Source organism: Euleptes europaea, chromosome 7 (assembly GCF_029931775.1).
Source record: "Euleptes europaea isolate rEulEur1 chromosome 7, rEulEur1.hap1, whole genome shotgun sequence".
Lineage (NCBI taxonomy): Eukaryota > Metazoa > Chordata > Lepidosauria > Squamata > Sphaerodactylidae > Euleptes > Euleptes europaea.
In genome coordinates this window covers 13852238-13869293 of record NC_079318.1, presented here as the reverse complement: position 1 = coordinate 13869293, position 17056 = coordinate 13852238, and the positions used below count along the sequence as shown (strand labels likewise).

The 17056-nt window shown below is 43.4% G+C and overlaps 1 protein-coding gene across 1 annotated transcript in view; it reads left to right on the top strand.

Annotated features, from left to right (window-relative positions):
- The window catches only part of NOX3 (NADPH oxidase 3), a 35712-nt gene extending 24663 nt beyond the window's left edge, over positions 1 to 11049 (top strand). The window contains exons 10-13 of the mRNA XM_056853170.1: positions 660 to 822; positions 7590 to 7736; positions 8831 to 8955; positions 10923 to 11049. Coding sequence (XP_056709148.1) covers positions 660 to 822; positions 7590 to 7736; positions 8831 to 8955; positions 10923 to 11049 — 562 coding nt within the window. The remainder of the gene's footprint in view (positions 1 to 659; positions 823 to 7589; positions 7737 to 8830; positions 8956 to 10922) is intronic.
- Positions 11050 to 17056: the final 6007 nt, after the last annotated feature.

The following is a 17056-nucleotide window of genomic DNA, read 5'->3' as shown; positions in this document are numbered from 1 at the left end:
TCAATATCAAAATGCCAATAATTGAAATTATATGATAAGATATGAAATGAAATAATATGTCCTATCTGATACTTTTTTCTTTTTGCATTTTTCCACCTTTCGTAATCCAAGTCCTATTGTAGTGTTAATTGATGTCTTATGTTGTCTGATTATATTGTTTTAAATTGTGTGATCCGCCTTGAAGCTACGCAAAAAAACAAAGAAATCCAAAAGCCTATAAATAAATATCCTCCTGAATTTCCCTGAGTAGCCTGAATTCACCAGAGCTTGGAAGTCAAGCAGGGACAGTGTCATAGTTAGTATTTGGTTGAGAGACCACCAAGAAGACCAGGTTTTCCATGCAGAGGAATGCAATGGCAACCCAACCTCTGCTCATCTGTTGCCTTGAAAACTCCATGAAGGGTTGCCATAAGTTGGTTGCAACTTGATGGCTCACATTAAAAATTATAAATAAATAAATACAACTAGGTCCTTTTTTCTTATAACAAATGAAACAGCTAATATTTTCGAAAATACAATTTTTGTTTTGTTTTTTGTATTTGTTTTGTTTTGTATTTTAACACATTCAAACAGTGATAATGTTAGTTTAAATGTTACTGCTTGGCTGATCTATGATCGCAACAAATAAAGTTATGTAATGTAATGTAATTTTACTGTAGACTAGCTGTGGATGGGCCTTTTGGAGCTGCAGCAACAGATGTCTTTCAGTATCAAATCAGCGTATGTATTGCAGCAGGAATTGGAGTTACTCCCTTTGCTTCCATTCTGAAATCCATATGGTATAAATGTTATACTCTAAACACAGAACTGAGTCTGGAAAAGGTAGGTAATACCTTATAGTTATTAATTGGATTTGTAAAGGTTCTTTTACATTTTTTTGCTAGAATCTTAATAAGTATTCACCATGTTTGTAATAGTCAGCTAATACCCTGATTCTATTAAGTTGTGACATCCTGTATCTACCAAGGGGGCAGAGCTATATTTCTGTCTCTTGTTGGAGAAGCAACAGGCTGTTAAGAGCCTCGTTAATGTAAATACGGCTGAAAGAGTTGTTTTGTCCACTTTTGCCATAGAGGGAGCTGTGGTGCATTCTCAAGCCTTTAGGGCAGGGGTGGGGAACCTTTTTCCTGCCAAGGGCCATTTGCACATTTATAACATCATTCGGGGGCCATAACCAGGTGTAGATCTCCCGGCGGGGGGGGGGAGGCTAGGGTTGCCAGGTCTCCAGCCACCACCTGGAGGTTGGCAACCCCAGGGGAGGCAACGCAGAGAAGTCCTGGAGGGCGCCCCCGCTCCCCCTGTCCTCCCCCCCTCCCAGGCGGGAGGGCAGCCAGCGGTGGGCCCGAGCAAACGAGCAGCCCACAGTTGATCCACAGGGAAGGAAGGAAAACAGAAAGGAAAAGGGAGGGAGGGAGAAAGAGAGAGAAAGGGAGAAAGAAATGGAGGGAGGGGGAGAAAGAAAGAAAAGTACGGAGGGAGATAGACAAAGAGACAGAAAAAGAGGGAGAGAGGGAGAGAAAGGAGAGTGACAGAAAAAGAGGAGGAAAAGAAAGAAAAGCCTTCCCCTACACACACACACCCGCGCACACCAGCCCCACGCGACCAGGCTCCAGCCTCCACGCCTCCCCCCCACACACAAACCCCTGGCCCCAGAGCTCCCAAGGGCCAAGGAAAATGTCCTCGGGGGCCGCATACGGCCCCCGGGCCTGAGGTTCCCCATCCCTGCTTTAGGGTTTATTTAATGTTTTCTTTTGCAGTTCAGCCTGCCTGTTTTTGTTTTTCTCTCTGCTGTGTATTAGTGTGTGTTAGTGCTCTGAAAGCCTCTCTGTTGTATTAGTGGCCTGCAGTCAGTTGTTGTCTTTTTACAAATCCTGTAACAGTAAAGGTCATTGAAAACAAACTCCAAAGCATGGGATTGGATTATCTCAAATTCTGCCAACAGGTTTTGAGCCCAGACCCAAGGATGAATTGTAAGAAAGGTATAACTGTGAGTCAGTAAGAGAAAGGAGAGGCATACCCAATCCAGAGGAAGATGACAAGCAGTGTAGATGTTAAGTTTGCACTTAAGGAAGAATCAAACTGGCTTACAATCACCTTCCCTTCCCCTCCCTACAGCAGACACCCTGTGAGGTAGGTGGGACTGAGAGAGTTTGGAGAGAACTGTGACTAGCCCAAGGTCACCCAGCTGGCTTCTTGTGGAAGAGTGGGGAAACCAAGCCAGAGATTAGAGTCTGCCCCTCATGTGGAGTACTGGGTAGTCAAACCTGGTTCTCCAGATTAGAGTCCACACTCTTAACCACTACTCTTAACCACTACACCATGCTGGCTCACTAGTAATGGTCTCAAAGTGAAATTTTAAAGAAACCAGTGCATCCACTTGTGGCACAGACGTTTAGGACACAGACACCCAGAGTCCATAAAAGAGCTTGAAAACTGAGGCTTAACCAAGGACATGAAGATGACATCATGTCAAACATATATGAAGTATAAAGGTGAAAGCTACATGTGCCTTGCTTCCTAAAGACAGTGAAAGCAAGTCTACATATCCCCTACAGATTGTCCACAGTGACATTTGTGGACCCAAGAGAACTCTTACTCCAGGTGAAAACAAATATCTGGTGACTTTCATCAAAAACTGTCATGATTTTCATCAGTGACTGTCATTGACTTTCATCAATGACTGCCCAGTGCACTGTCATGTAAGTGAAAAAGCTAAATGCTTGAGAAACTCCCAGAGTTTGTGGCAGCAGTTAGCAATAAGTTCCAAAGGAAGCCACAAATACACTGCACAGTCAGTGGGTGGGTGGGGGGATATACAGATATACCTAAAGGAACAGGGTATTGAACACCATACACCTGAACAAAATGGAACATCAGAAAGGAAGAACTGCACTTTTGTTGAGATGGCCAGATGCTTACTTCTGGATACTGGATTGCCAGAGAAGTGTTAGGATGAAGTGATTATGATGGCAACATATATCTACAAAATAGTTTGCCATCAAATGCAATTGACAGCACTCCATATGAATTATGGCATGGATGAAAGCCAAGTGTCAGGCACATCAGAGTGTTTAGATGCAAAGCCTATCCTTTCATTCCCAGTGAAAAATGCTCGAAGCTGGACAATAAAGCCAGAGAAGGAATACTAGTGGGGTACTGACTCATATACCCAAAGACAGACAAGGCTGTAATAAGTGGTACAGTGTACTTTGATGAAACCCCAGGACTAAATCCAATGCAACCCCCAACAGTTAAAGAAAACTCATTGACAAGTGAGCAAGAGATAACAAGACCAAGCAAAGCAAAGGTGGATACAGCACAGACTTGTCAGGGTTTCAAGAGGAAACGGGACTGAGTGAAGTTACAACCCTCGGGTGCTCAACCTAGGCAACTAAAGGTATAAAACCTTGAAGACTTTCCTGTGTAGCCCAAACTGAGAACATTCCTGAGCATTTATCTTGATAAGGTATCTCCCAAGTTGCCTGAAAATGAAAATGCAGAGGCAGCAGCACAAGAGTTACAATCACTTTCACAAAAATAAAGTTTGGACACTCACCAAATTGCCACCTTGATGCAAAATTATAGGATGCAAATGGACGCTCAAAATTAAATACAAAGCAGAAGGTGAGGTTGAAAGGTATAACGTGAGACTTGTTGCAAAAGGGTATTCTCTAAAATATGGTAAGAATTACGAGACATTTGCTACAGTAGTAAAGCATCCCACTATAAGAATCTTGCTGAGTGTTACTACTGGAAAAGGAATGCATGTCAAATATTTACAGATAAAAAATGCCTTTTTGTATGGTGATATTACAGAAGATATTTACATGGATGAGCCACCTGGGTTTGAAGAATAAGAAGACCAGACCCTTATATGTAAACTTCAAAGAATATTTATGGCCTAAGGCAAGCAGCCAGAGTGTGTATCAAGAAATTGAAGTACTCACCAGAGAAGAATTCAGGAGAGGCAAAGCAGATCCATATTTGTACTCCAGAAAGCAAAATAACCGACAGACATACATCCTGATTTACGTGGATGACTTAATGCTTTGTTTTTACAAGGGGACTGTGACAGGATAATACACAAGGTGAATGAAAAATTTGAAGGGAAACAACTGGGAGACATCACATATTATCTCAGTATTCAGGTAGAAAGAGAAGCTGATGGGAGCTATCTCTTTAGTCAGAAACAAAAAAATCACTGAGATGCTAGAGCATTTTGGTATGAAAGATGCAAAAGAGGTGAAAACACCCATGGAAGTAGGATAGCTGAAAAAGGACAGGAGTCAAGAACCACTGTCAAATAATAATGTCATGAGGCAATCAAAAAACTATTGTATCTAGCCACAGTGTGTAAGCCTGTGTAGGATTTCTGAGTGGGAAAGTCCCTGCACCTGGCCAGGGAGACTGGAACATGGTGAAAAGAGGCTGCGACTACCAGCAACTGTAGATCCAAAATTAAAAGCATACGCGGACATTGATTGGGCTGGAGACACCCCTGATTGGAAGTCTACCAGTGGATATCTGTTTCAGTATGAAGCAAAGACCATTTGCTGGGTGAGTAAAAAACAGACAATTGTAGCACTTTCATCAACAGAAGCAGAATATATCGTAGCTGCAAAAGCACGTCAAGAGGCTATCTGGATTTACCAGTTAATTTTAGACTTAGGCTGGATGGACCTGAACCAATAACAATTTTTGAAGAAAATCAAGGGTGTATAAAACTGTCACAGACTGAAAGGGTCAAGTCGCAGTCTGAAGGATATGCAAAATCAAGGACTCATTAACATGCAGTATTGACCAACCAAAGAAATGACTGCAGATGCTGTCACAAAACCATTGCCTGGAGAGCAATTGGAGAGCAATGGAAGAGCACTGGAGCCTTCTAGTAAAAATAAACATGGTGGAATAGTGCATATGCTGTTGAGATGGGGTGTTGGAGAAGCGACAGCCTGTTAAGTTTAGTTAAATATCGCGAAAGATTCATTTATTCCACTTTTACCCTAGGGGTTGCAGTGGTGCATTCTCTAGTAGTTAGGGTTTATTGAATGTTTTCTCTTGCAGTTCAGCCTGCCTCTTTTTGTTTCTCTCTCTCTCTGCTGTGTGTTGGTGTGTGTTAGTCCTTGTACTCCGAAGGCCTCTCTTTGTATTAGTGGCTTGCAGTCAGTTATTGCCTTTTTGCAAATCGTGTTGCAGTAAAGATCATTGAAAGCAAACTCCAAAGTGTGGGATTGGATTATGTCTCGAATTCTTCCAACATCTCTCTGCCAGGGCAAGCACTCCTACTAGCATTCAGTCTTACTTATGGCTGACAAATGCTTGCAATAGCCACTGATGTTTTCCCCACATCCTGACTTTTAAAAAATTATATTTCTAAAACAGCTTGCCACATCTCTGCTCTTTGTGGATCATTGTGGGTTGTCACTGGATCATTGTTATTCTGTGGCAGTGAGCAAACACTGGTGTAACAGTGCTGAAGTCTGACGGTCTGCCACTGTGAGGGTTTGGACTAAAGACCAGTCCATGTGCATGAATAGCTGATAGGACCGGACCATTAAGTTATTCACTTCTACCTACAACTGGGGAGCAGTCAGGATATATGCCATTGCAGTGTGGTGATTAGTATATTGACTTGTATTGGGGAGAGCATCCTGGATGACCTTGGGCCTCTTTCTCAACAGTAACCTTTGGGGAGGGACAGGTGGCTCACCTGCTTGGCATGCAAAAGGTCCCAGGTTCAATCCCTGGCATCTCCAGTTAAAAGGGTCAAGTAGTAGGTGATGTGAAAGACCTCTGCCTGAGACCTTGGAGAGTTGCTGCCAGTTTAAGTTGACAATGCTGACCTTGGGGCCTAACGCACCAACAATTTACAGCATATTATCACTGTGCTCGGTGTGTGTGTTTTGGATGCATATTCTTCATTTCCGATCGCACCGTGCCTGTTAAGACTTCTCCCAAGACGGTTTATCGTCATATCGTCATAACGCACCTCCAGAGAGGAGAAGCATGGGGGAACACTGTGTCATGTCTACATCGCTGATGCTTCCCCGCCTCCCCTCCCCTTTCTTTGTTTTCACGCATGCGCAATATCATTGATCCGAAGGAGCGTTGTACTCCATTAAGAAAAGAACTTTGTGCTGGCAGGAGAGTTTGGTGGATGCAAATGGGAGGGGAGGGGGAAGGCTTTTCATTGGGTGTTGCAAAAAGAGGGGAGGAGAACTGAATAGCGTATGTAACTGAACACACCCCTTCATTGCCTGTTTTGAAACGACATAACGAAATACATTTGTGGTATAGGCGTTTTGGGGAAAAACAGATGTCTGGTGCTTCCAAAGCATTTCCAAGCCGAAATGGGAGGTCTGAGGTGCGATCTAACCTGGATAACACATTTTTTTAAACGTAGTATATATGGAGTGCGTTAGGCCCCCTTGACAACGCCCCCTTGACAAAGCAATGGTCTGCTTCAGTGTAAGGCAGCTTCATGTGTTCAAACCTATCTCGCAGGGCTGTTGTGAGGATAATATAAAAGAGGAGAAAACCATGTACACTACCCTGAGCTCCTTCAAGGATAAAACAATGAATGAATGAAATAAATAAAATAGCCATACTGAGCACTGAGGAATGCTGCTCATCAAATGTCATTACTGTTCTTGTCCACATGAGGCTCATAACATTCATTCTACCATTATTCTACAAAGCACATATAAGACCAATAGGTGTTCTAGCTCAGGGAAGAATGGTGTTCTCACATTGACAAAGATATTAAACTTTAGTGCTTGGCAAATACAATATTTCCCAAGCAATAACCCCAAAACTCTAAGGAAAGATCCCTTAACAAATCCATGAGAGATTTTAGTAAATGTCTCATTTTAAATATGGGGAACTGATAGTGTCTAAACTTAAATTCATGATGGTAAATGAGCGTGAAGAGGTGGTGTAATCTGTTGGTTTAAGGGCAAAACCTGCTGAAAATTGCCAATTCACCTGTGTCATCTCGCCCTTTACAGCTCAGTCTTAGCAGCTGTATTCTATAAAGTAAAGAGAACTCTATAAAAGGGACTGTGGAACCCCTAACTTGTCTTGCAGCCATAATTTTCTTCAACATAGCTCCTCATCTGCAAAATGGAGAAAATAATGTTGATCTACCTGGCAAGATTATTGTCAGGATAACTGCGAGATTATGTCAAGCGTTCTGAATGATCAAAAAGTCTGATAGAAATGCAAGTTATAACTGTCCAAGCCCACCTAGAGAGTTCATAGCTCAACACATATTTGGACAACATCTCCTTGGCCCAAGTCCCTCATGCTGTTTTATTACTGGAAGTAGTTTAAATAGTAGCTTCTAGATCTTTCTCTTGCATTTTTTAAAAATCTGTTTTAATGAACAAGTGCTGGAAAATGTTTAAAAACAATAGTCAGGGAACTCTGCACTGTCAATGCTGGATAGAAAATCAAGTATAAATTTACACCAGAGCACAGTAGTCTGCTATAAGATTTGCCACTTATCTCAAAATAAATAATTTAGGAGCCATATAGGATGCCTGATGAAAGCTTGCACTTTGTTGAATTGTTTTACTTTCCCTTGACAGGTTTATTTCTATTGGATTTGCCGAGATCCATCTGCCTTTGAGTGGTTTGCTGATCTCCTGTGCTTGCTGGAAGCACAAATGGCTGAGAAAGGGAAAGCCCATTTTCTAAGCTATCACATATTTCTTACCGGCTGGGATGAAAGTCAGGTATAAACGAAATCTGATGGGACTGCTTTACTGAATCTTACTTTTCCAGGGCTGCAGCCTAAGGAACAGTAATCAAATGAATGCTTAATCGCATGAAACATGGCTGCCTATAAGTGAATAGCAGTTACAGTGGTCTTTTGAAAATTTCTTTTTAAAGTTCAGTACCAAAGGAGTCCCAGGGACTCCAGATGAGGTTTCTGTCCTCTGCAGCAGTAGCTCAGCACCTGGATCTGCAACAGCTATTGGATCTGCAACAGGCATCCTTCAAGCCTCTCTCTCCTCAGCCCATTGCCCATACTTGCTTCCTACTTATTCCATCTTCTGTTCTCCCTGTGGCTCAGTTTATGCCACCAACCAAGCTCACTGTCCTTGATGAAGCAGTCACGTTTTCTTTAAGTTGACTCACTGCTGGCCATTCTGGTAGGTTCTGAAGGATATCAATTACCACAGCCAAACAAAATGTGACAGAGGGATGCTCATGTGTGTATTCAAGTATCCACCTCAATCACATAAAAAAATGGCAAGTCTGTAGGTACATGGGGGTGGGATCTATTTTTTACACGCAAAACCTGCCCCCTCCTCACTTCTTTGCTTTGTTGTTGGAAACTTTTTTCGTAGTGCAGCTCTTTTCATTTCAGAGCTGGGCTGGGAAAAATGTTTCAAAACATTTCCCCTCTATGGAAACAATAGAGTTTCGGCAGAGATTGATACAGTGTCTGCATCGCTTCCAAGTAAACCTGGAAGTGACGTAGGCGCATCGCACAGGACACACACATGCATCGCGCCAGGCGCGTGTGTGTCCCACGCTGCTGAAAAGCTCCCGCTGATGGAGCTATGGACCTGTTAAGCCTATACAAAAGGCATAATAAAATTTCTTAATTAAAAGAAATGAACATTGATGAGACCCCCTTTGTGTGTGAAGCCTGAAGCAGTAGTCCCCTACCCTTTGAAAGGGTGCTTCCTGGTAATTGCATTTTTGCATTGATGTACAATTCCATTCATATGATCATAGTATACTTTTTCTTGTTGATGCAAATGCATTATTACATCTTATTGATTTTAAAACAATGGTGTTTTGCTTCACTCCAACTTAGGCTACTCACATTGCCTTACATAATGATGAAAAGGTGGATGTAATTACGGGCTTGAGACAAAAGACCTTCTATGGAAGACCAAACTGGGATACCGAATTCAAGCAAATCGCAGAAAATCATCCTAGGTAAGCCAAGCTACCAAATAATGTTATTAGACTGTCTTTCCCAGAGTAAAAGGCAGGAAGAGGCATTTGTACCCCTTGAAAAATTACCCTATATAATAATTTAAGTTGGGTTCTCATGCTGAAAGCATCTTTACGCATAATAAAGCTTTAAATGAAGAAATCTTGGATAGACAATGCCAATAAAACCTAATTTGTTGGACAAGAAAATCTAATATTTAGAAGTATTTCAATATCTTGGCATTTGTCCAGTTATAATTGAAAGACACAATCCAATTATTGTTCAGCACAAAGGACAAAGTAACATTAATTTCCCTTGAAAATGGTTATTAAAGAGATAAACAGTGAGGCCTTTTTCTTACAATGTCAAGGATGTGTTTGTTCCCCGACATAATTGGCTGTGGATCTAAAGGCAATGCTCTTATGTTATTAGCTTGTCTCAGCTAAGCTGAGCTCAGGAGTTGGTTAAGAAAAGCGTCTTTGTTCTCAGAAGACTTTGAAGCAATCATCACAACTTATTTTGTATTCATCAAATAGAAAAACCAAAAAACTGTCCTAGTAGTGTCCAATGTTTACCTACCGGCTTACCAAAAATAAATGTGAGGAAAACAATTAAATAGTATTTTAAAACAAGAAGTTATGTGATGGACTGTATAATCTAGGGGCAGCCAATCGTGGCCACTGGAGATGAGTTGTGGACATATATGAAGTATTACTTATAAGCCATCCATTTTCATGCCTAAAAGTCCTGTTTCCCTTCATAAACTAGACATGTTCTCAGTTCTGTTGCCCTTTTATGTGGAAAATAAAAGATTCCAAAAAGTCAGCTCAGTGTAAACTTGCTTGGTGTTATGACTATCCGCAAACCAATGGTCCAGAAAGTCAGTTTGTGCTACAAAACTAGGGTTGCCAGGTCCCTCTTCGCCACCGGCAGGAGATTTTGGGGGCGGAGCCTGAGTAGGGCGGGGTCTGGGGAGGGGAGGGACTTCAATGCCATAGAGTTCAATTGCCAAAGCGGCCATTTTTCTCCAGGTGATCTGATCTCTATTGGCTGGAGATCAGTTGAATTAGCAGGAGATCTCCTGCTACTACCTTGCAGTTGGCAACCCTATACAAAACCCGGCTCCTACATTAAAGCTGGCATCACATACTTCGCACCAAAGGCCTTCACATACATCTGAGCATGGCTACGACATTACCTACAAAACCCAAAAGATATAGCTCAATTAACCTATGGAATCACTTTCTCAATCTCATTCTCACCTCCCTCCTATTTCAAAAGATTTTCCCCCTTATACATAAATAGGGTTGCCAACCTCCAGGTACTAGCTGGAGATCTCCTGCTAATTCAACTGATCTCCAGCCGATAGAGATCAGATCACCTGGAGAAAAATGGCCGCTTTGGCAATTGAACTCTATGGCATTGAAGTCCCTCCCATCCCTAAACCCCGTCCTCCTCAGGCTCCACCCCAAAAATCTCCCACCAGTGGCGAAGAGGGACCTGGCAACCCTAGCTCTCCAGCATATAGAGATCAGTTCTCCTGGAGAAAATGGCCGCTTTGGCAATTGGACTCTATGGCATCGAAATCCCTCCCCAAACCCTGACCTCCTCAGGCTCCGCCCACAAAACCTCCCACCAGTGGCAAAGTGGGACCTGGCAACCCTAGACATGAACCTGGGCAAAAGGTTGACCATATCTTGATTTTAATTTGGTAGGGTATGCTGAGAGTAAGAGAACATTGTAAACCATTCCCCGTCTAATCTAACCCACTCTCCTAATGCAGGATTTTCAGCCCCTCTCTGCCAGACATCCCCTACCTTGAACAAATCCCATCACTAATATCACTGACCAAATTCTCCCGATTTTCCTGGAAGGAAGAATATTTGTTAAAATTAAAATGTTCAATGTATTTTTTAAAGCTAAGGTTTTTTGAATAAATCTATATATATTTTTTAATTTTTCTTGGCAGTGACAGCATTGGTGTTTTCTTTTGTGGACCCAAAACTCTCTCTAAAATCCTTCAAAAGAGATGCAAATGGTATTCATCTGCAGATCCAAGAGGTGTTCAATTTTACTACAACCAAGAAAGTTTCTAGGCCTCGTTTTAGAAATCAGTGTGTTTAGGTTATTTTCTTCTTTATGTCTATTGATTTGGGTGGCATTGTGCTAGCAAAGCATTTGGTGTTTCATGTTTAGTAAAGGACATTATTATTTGGTTTGAGTTACATTGTAATCTGTTTCATCATTTGGGTGGCAGATGATGCTTGAAATGCCCAGCAGCAGAGGGAAATTCCCACCTTCTTCATCAGCCCTATGAAGTTTGGCATAAAACATAGACCAAATTCATACATACCACTTCAAAATGCTTTTCAGCATTTCTCCCACTGTTGTTGTATAAGTGTGGGAAAAGGCAGTGTTAAGTGTATGTGTGCACATGTGAAACACAGGAGGGCAGTTTTAAGTGCACCGATATCAGGGTTCAGAACTGACTGATGTACAGGCAGGAAAGCTGATTTATAATTGCATTTTAACCTTACTGTGCTTGACAATCCAGATGTGATTCCAGCCCTATCTCAAAGCTATTCTATCTTATTTAGGCTAACAAGCAGCCCTAAGCACCACCTTTCTGTTGTGTATATAAATTGGCCTGATGGATGTACATCTCGTGTATCTGATGAAGTGAGCCGACTCATAAAAGCTTATGCTTAAATAAATTCTGTTAATCTTTAACATGCCACTGGACTCCTGTTTTACATTGCTGCTACAGACTGGCACAACGACCCATCTGGAAATATACAGGTTAGATAATAAACAATTTCACATTTGAGTTTTAAGAAAACCTCAGGTACATGCCATTCAATGGGGACGGCCAACGGGAGGGCAGTTCTGCCAGAGGATTAATCCTGCCGCTTTGGTACTCCCTACAAGACCCCACTCATTCCTCAGAGTACTGTGAGATCCTGCCCCTACCTCTTCCTTTAAAAGGTGAACCAAGGAATACGAGCCACAGTCCTCTACCATGGCTGTGAAAGAGGTGCATGGCAAGGGAGAGAAAACTGGGTGACACTTCCCCCCGCCCAGTGACTGAAGCACCAAAAGACCTGCCTGGAAAGGACACTGGGGGGTGCAGCAGCCCCAGACTCTGACCCCACGGAGTCAGACCCTGATGCTTAGTTTTTAATTTGCTCAGTAATTTAATAACTTCATCTCTTGTCATCCCAGTTCAAGACAGTTCTTCATCACCCTTCACAAAAACTGTGGCTCCAATGTGGGTGTCTCCACATTTCCTACTTTTCCTTGCTTTCTGCTTTTCTTGAGGGCTTTTCTTCTTTCATAGTCTGGCTTATGGTAGTAGCAGTAGAGGGAAAATCTGTTCCCCGAACTCACTTTGATTGCTGGCAAAGCCTTTCCCCCCACTTACTCATCGAGGCGTCAGTTTGGCAGTCTTCAGGGAGCAAGTAAGGTGGGGGTGAAGAAAACTGCCAACTTGCAGTGCTGACTCTACTTTAGTCTAAAACTGCAAAACTACTGGGAGACTTTGGTTGGAATCCCCACTCTTCCATGGAAGCTTGCTGGGTAACTAAGGGCCTGAGTCGCACTCTCTCAGCCTAACCTACTTCACAGATACAACGGAGGAGAGGACAATGATGTAAGCCACATTGAGGAGAAAATTGGGGTATAGGTGAAGTAAATAAAATAAATTAATACAATCAGCTCATCCATCTCAAGGACCCAGTCATGCCAACAAGAACATCTGATGATTAAAAAAATTAAATGGTAGCCTCAAAAGGATTAACAATGGCTGAAATGACTCAGAAGATCAAAGGTCACTGCTGAAAAGGTTGAACTGTGATTTCAAGAGAAACTCCGATTGCTCGTAGAAGCTGCAACAGATTTAAGACATGGAAAAAATTGCCAGGATACAAAGGGCCAGAAATACAAGAGCTTATGCACTAACAGCGCATTCCTGAGCTCTAAGGGTGAAAGCCCTTAGGAGGCCAGGAAGGCGCCACGCCGGTGTCCAGGCAGCTTACACCAGTGTAAGTTGCCCAAACACCAGCAGGAAGGCCTGGATGCTGGTTGCTGGGCGCTGCCATGGCAGTGCCGCCCCAGGATGCCGACGGGGCCTTCTGCCGATGTCCTAACGCCGTCAAACCCCGCACCGGTGTCCCAGGAGGCGTTCCCAGGGCGTCCTGGCGTCCCAGGCTGAGGGAGAATCCGCCTTTAGTCCTTTAGGCCGGGAACACCCCTTTTTATTTTGTCAAGGTACGCCACCTTTTTAGGTGGTTTATCTCCCATGCAGCCCTATGAAGGATTGCACAGATTTTTAATGCCACGAGGAGGTTTTGGCGGGGCCCAAACCTCTCAGCCACACTGCCTCCTATCACCGGTGCAGGCATTCCTCTGTTATGGTTGCTGATGGACCAACACGGAGACATATGTGGAACTGTATACTCACTCTTGCATTGTATCCTATCCTTCCTCCAAGGAGCTCAGGACCCCATACATTGGTCTCTCCACTTTTGTTTTATCCTCACACCAACCCTTTAAGTTAGATCAGGCTGACAGAGAGAGACTGGCCCAAGGTCATCCAGTGAGCTTCATGAATGTATTTAAACCTGGCCTGACCCAGATGGCCCAGGCTAGCCCAATCTTGTCAGATCTCGGAAGCTTAAGCAGGGTCAGCCCTGGTTAATATTTGGATGGGAGACCACCAAGGAAGTCCAGGGTTGCTATGCAGAGGCAGGCACTGGCAAACCACCTCTGTCAGTCTCTTGCCTTGAAAACCCCATAAGGGGTCGCCATAAGTCGGCTGCAACTTGACGGCACTTTACACACACACATATCTAGTTCTAGTTTGACACTGCCTCACTGCTATACCGCAGTGGGTTGTGGATACTTCTTCATGCCAAGGAGATGAAACATTTGGGGCAAGTTTCCTGTCAATGCACTTATTTTCCAGGCACAATGTTTTACAGCAAGCTATGCACATGAAGAAAAGCCATTCCCATAACATGGCCACAAGTGGTTGAAGACCTTTGGATCCTGGCTTATAGAATAAAATGCCAGAGGCTGGGTGGGCAGTGGTGTGTTGAATTTCAGAAAGGGATGCTTTAGACACAAGACATTCTGAGACCTATTTTAAGTCAATGGGATAGACAGGGTAACTTCCGTTTTTTCTGACATAGGCATAGATCCTAAGGGTCCATTTCATTAGAACAATAGTAGTTATTTAATGGGCTCTTCCATTCACAGAAAAAGTAGGCTGAGGTTTGCTCAAGGGATGTGTAAAAAGGTAAAAGTTGTCTCCTGTGCAAGCACCGGGTCATTCCTGACACATGGGGTGACGTCACATCCCGACGTTTTCTAGGTGGACTTTGTTTACGGGGTGGTTTGCCAGTGCCTTCCCCAGTCATCTTTCCTTTACCCCTAGCAAGCTGGGTACTCATTTTACCGACCTCGGAAGGATGGAAGGCTGAGTCAACCTTGAGCCGGCGACCTGAAACCGACTTCCGCCGGGATTGAACTCAGGTCGTGAGCAGAGCTTGGACTGCAGTACTGCAGCTTACCACTCTGCGCCACGGGGCTCCCCCCTTGATGTGTACACTCCCATTTTCTTGTCATGCTGTTCTGGGGGGGCACTGACGCATAGGAGCACAATTTTATTGGGCACAGAGGACTGTAGTGTGAGGGGCAGGCAAGGAAGTTGCCTTCCTGCAGCACAACTGCACCCTGCTTAGGATCCAAACTCTACTTTTTTTCCTTTACTGCATTCACTCCAGTTGATTCCAGGCTCCAATGGAAAGCACTGGTTTTTCATCTTCTCCTGTACTTCGCCAGATTTCCCTCTTTTTACAGCACAACTATTTTTCTTCAGTTTGGTCAGTGATAAACCATTTCTAATATGTTTAGGGAACATAACACTCATGGGCTTCCATGATGACGTCCGTCTTTATAAAAAGAATAAAAAAAACTATGAGAACGCCAGAGAATTAATACATACTAGTAGATTTGTTCAACAGTAAACAAAACAGAGATATTATATTTGTACTGAGGTGTAAAATACAGATCAAGGGGATCAGATAATGTGTTTACTGATCCACGCAATAAAAATTTGATGTACAAAATATCCCATGTGTGTCACCAGATGAACAAGACAAATGACAACATTATGCATACACACATGCACGAGGGGAAAAAACACACTAGGAAAGACAACAGATAGTATACAGGGGAAGAGAAACCCACATAAGGATAAAAATTGTTTCTGAATTCTACAGATACGGTTTATAATCTTCTGTTCGGGGAGTTAATTTGTATGGAGGGCTTTGCTATAAATGATGCAGTTGTAGCATTATTGAGTTTAAAGCTGTGTGTCTTAGTTTTAAGGGATATTTTTTCTGAGTGAAATGATTAATGTAAAGAATAGAGTAGAGTCATAGAGTAAGTCATAAATGAGCCTATGCCACTATGCCAAGAGGTATCCCCTTTCCGCAGTGTTTGTCCTAAATCTCCAAGAAAGCTGACACTTTTGTGTGTGTGTGTGTATTCATTCGTAAGTATATATTTGTGTGCATGCATGCTCTCAGAGAAAGAGACACACACAGAGAGAGAGAGAGAACATGTTTACACACAAATATTACATTAAATTGGTTGTATAAAGGATTGAGGAAAGTCAGGCAGGAACAAATATTAGCTGCCTCACTATTGAAAGAAAGATCCAGATTGATTGTTCTAATGTACCTATATGGGAACGAGCCCTGTGGCGCAGAGAGGTAAGCTGAAGTACTGCAGTCAAAAGCTCTGCTCACGACCTGAGTTCGATCCCGATGGAAGTTGGTTTCAGGTAGCCGGCTCAAGGTTGACTCAGCCTTCCATCCTTCCGAGGTCAGTAAAAGGAGTACCCAGCTTGCTGGGGGTAAAGGGAAGAAGACTGGGGAAGGCACTGGTAAACCACCCCGTAAAACAAAGTCTGCCTAGGAAATGTCGGGATGTGACGTCACCCCATGAGTCAGGAATGACTCAGTGCTTGCACAGGGAACCTTTACCTTTACCTTTTTACCTATATGGGAAGTAACAAGCAGTAAAGTACTGTACTGCCAGGAATTGGGGGGTAGAGAAAATCTTAGGCCATTGTGCAGGGGAAATTTGTGCTGGGTTTGCCGCTCAGCAGATGCATATTTTTCGGATCTGAATTCTCAAAAACTGTATTCATGGGGGCTTTTCGCCCCAAAGAAATTCCAGGAGTACCTTGTGATCAATTATGCATCCTCTGCGAAAATGCCTTCTGAACTGGGGCGGGGCTGGTCACCAATGTCATCATTGTTATGTGGCTTGCCACCCGCCTTTCTTTTGATTTTTTTTAAGTTTAGGAATGTCCATTAGGATAAATCACAAGATCACAACAAAAAAATAAAACCCATTGGCGCACAGGATCGCAGCCTTCTTTTTCAAAATTAGATTCCTCCCTCTTTTTTTGTTCCTTTCCAAGGCTCACAGCAACCATATGGGACAACTACCGCCATGCCCCCCCCCCAGCCTATAGGATAAACTTTTTCTAACCCAACTGCTAGAGATTGTTGCAGGGGAGGGGAGGAAGAATTTCGATGGAACTATAAAGATGAAAAAGAGACCAGTGTCGGGTCCTGGGCGGGGCTCGGAGGCTGGGTAGTCGTGCGGTCCAAGGTCGAGTCAGTGGAGATCAAAACAGGAGTCCAATCGTGTCCAGAAGAAGAGTCGTGAATCAAGCCGAGGGTCGGAGTTCCAGGAATTCAAGCCGGTCGGAGAAAGGGTCAGGAGCCGAAGTGGATGCGAAGCGGTCCGGAAACTGAATCTTTGCTTCCACAGAGAAACCTCCCAACAGCCTGGAATATATGGTTCTCTGGTGGTGCACTCCTTTGCCCCACTAATTATCTAGCCTGGCTCCTGTCAGTATTCAGGGCTTTGTGTTCACCTATACTCCCGTGCATTCCTGCAGCGGGTGTCTAACTCTTTGCGTAGAAACCATTTGCTAACTTCCAAGGAGGTAGAGGGCCCAGCCTCTGTCTCTGCTGCCAACTCATCCGGGAGCTCTGTCTGTTCAGTGTCCTGGTCCCTGCTGAC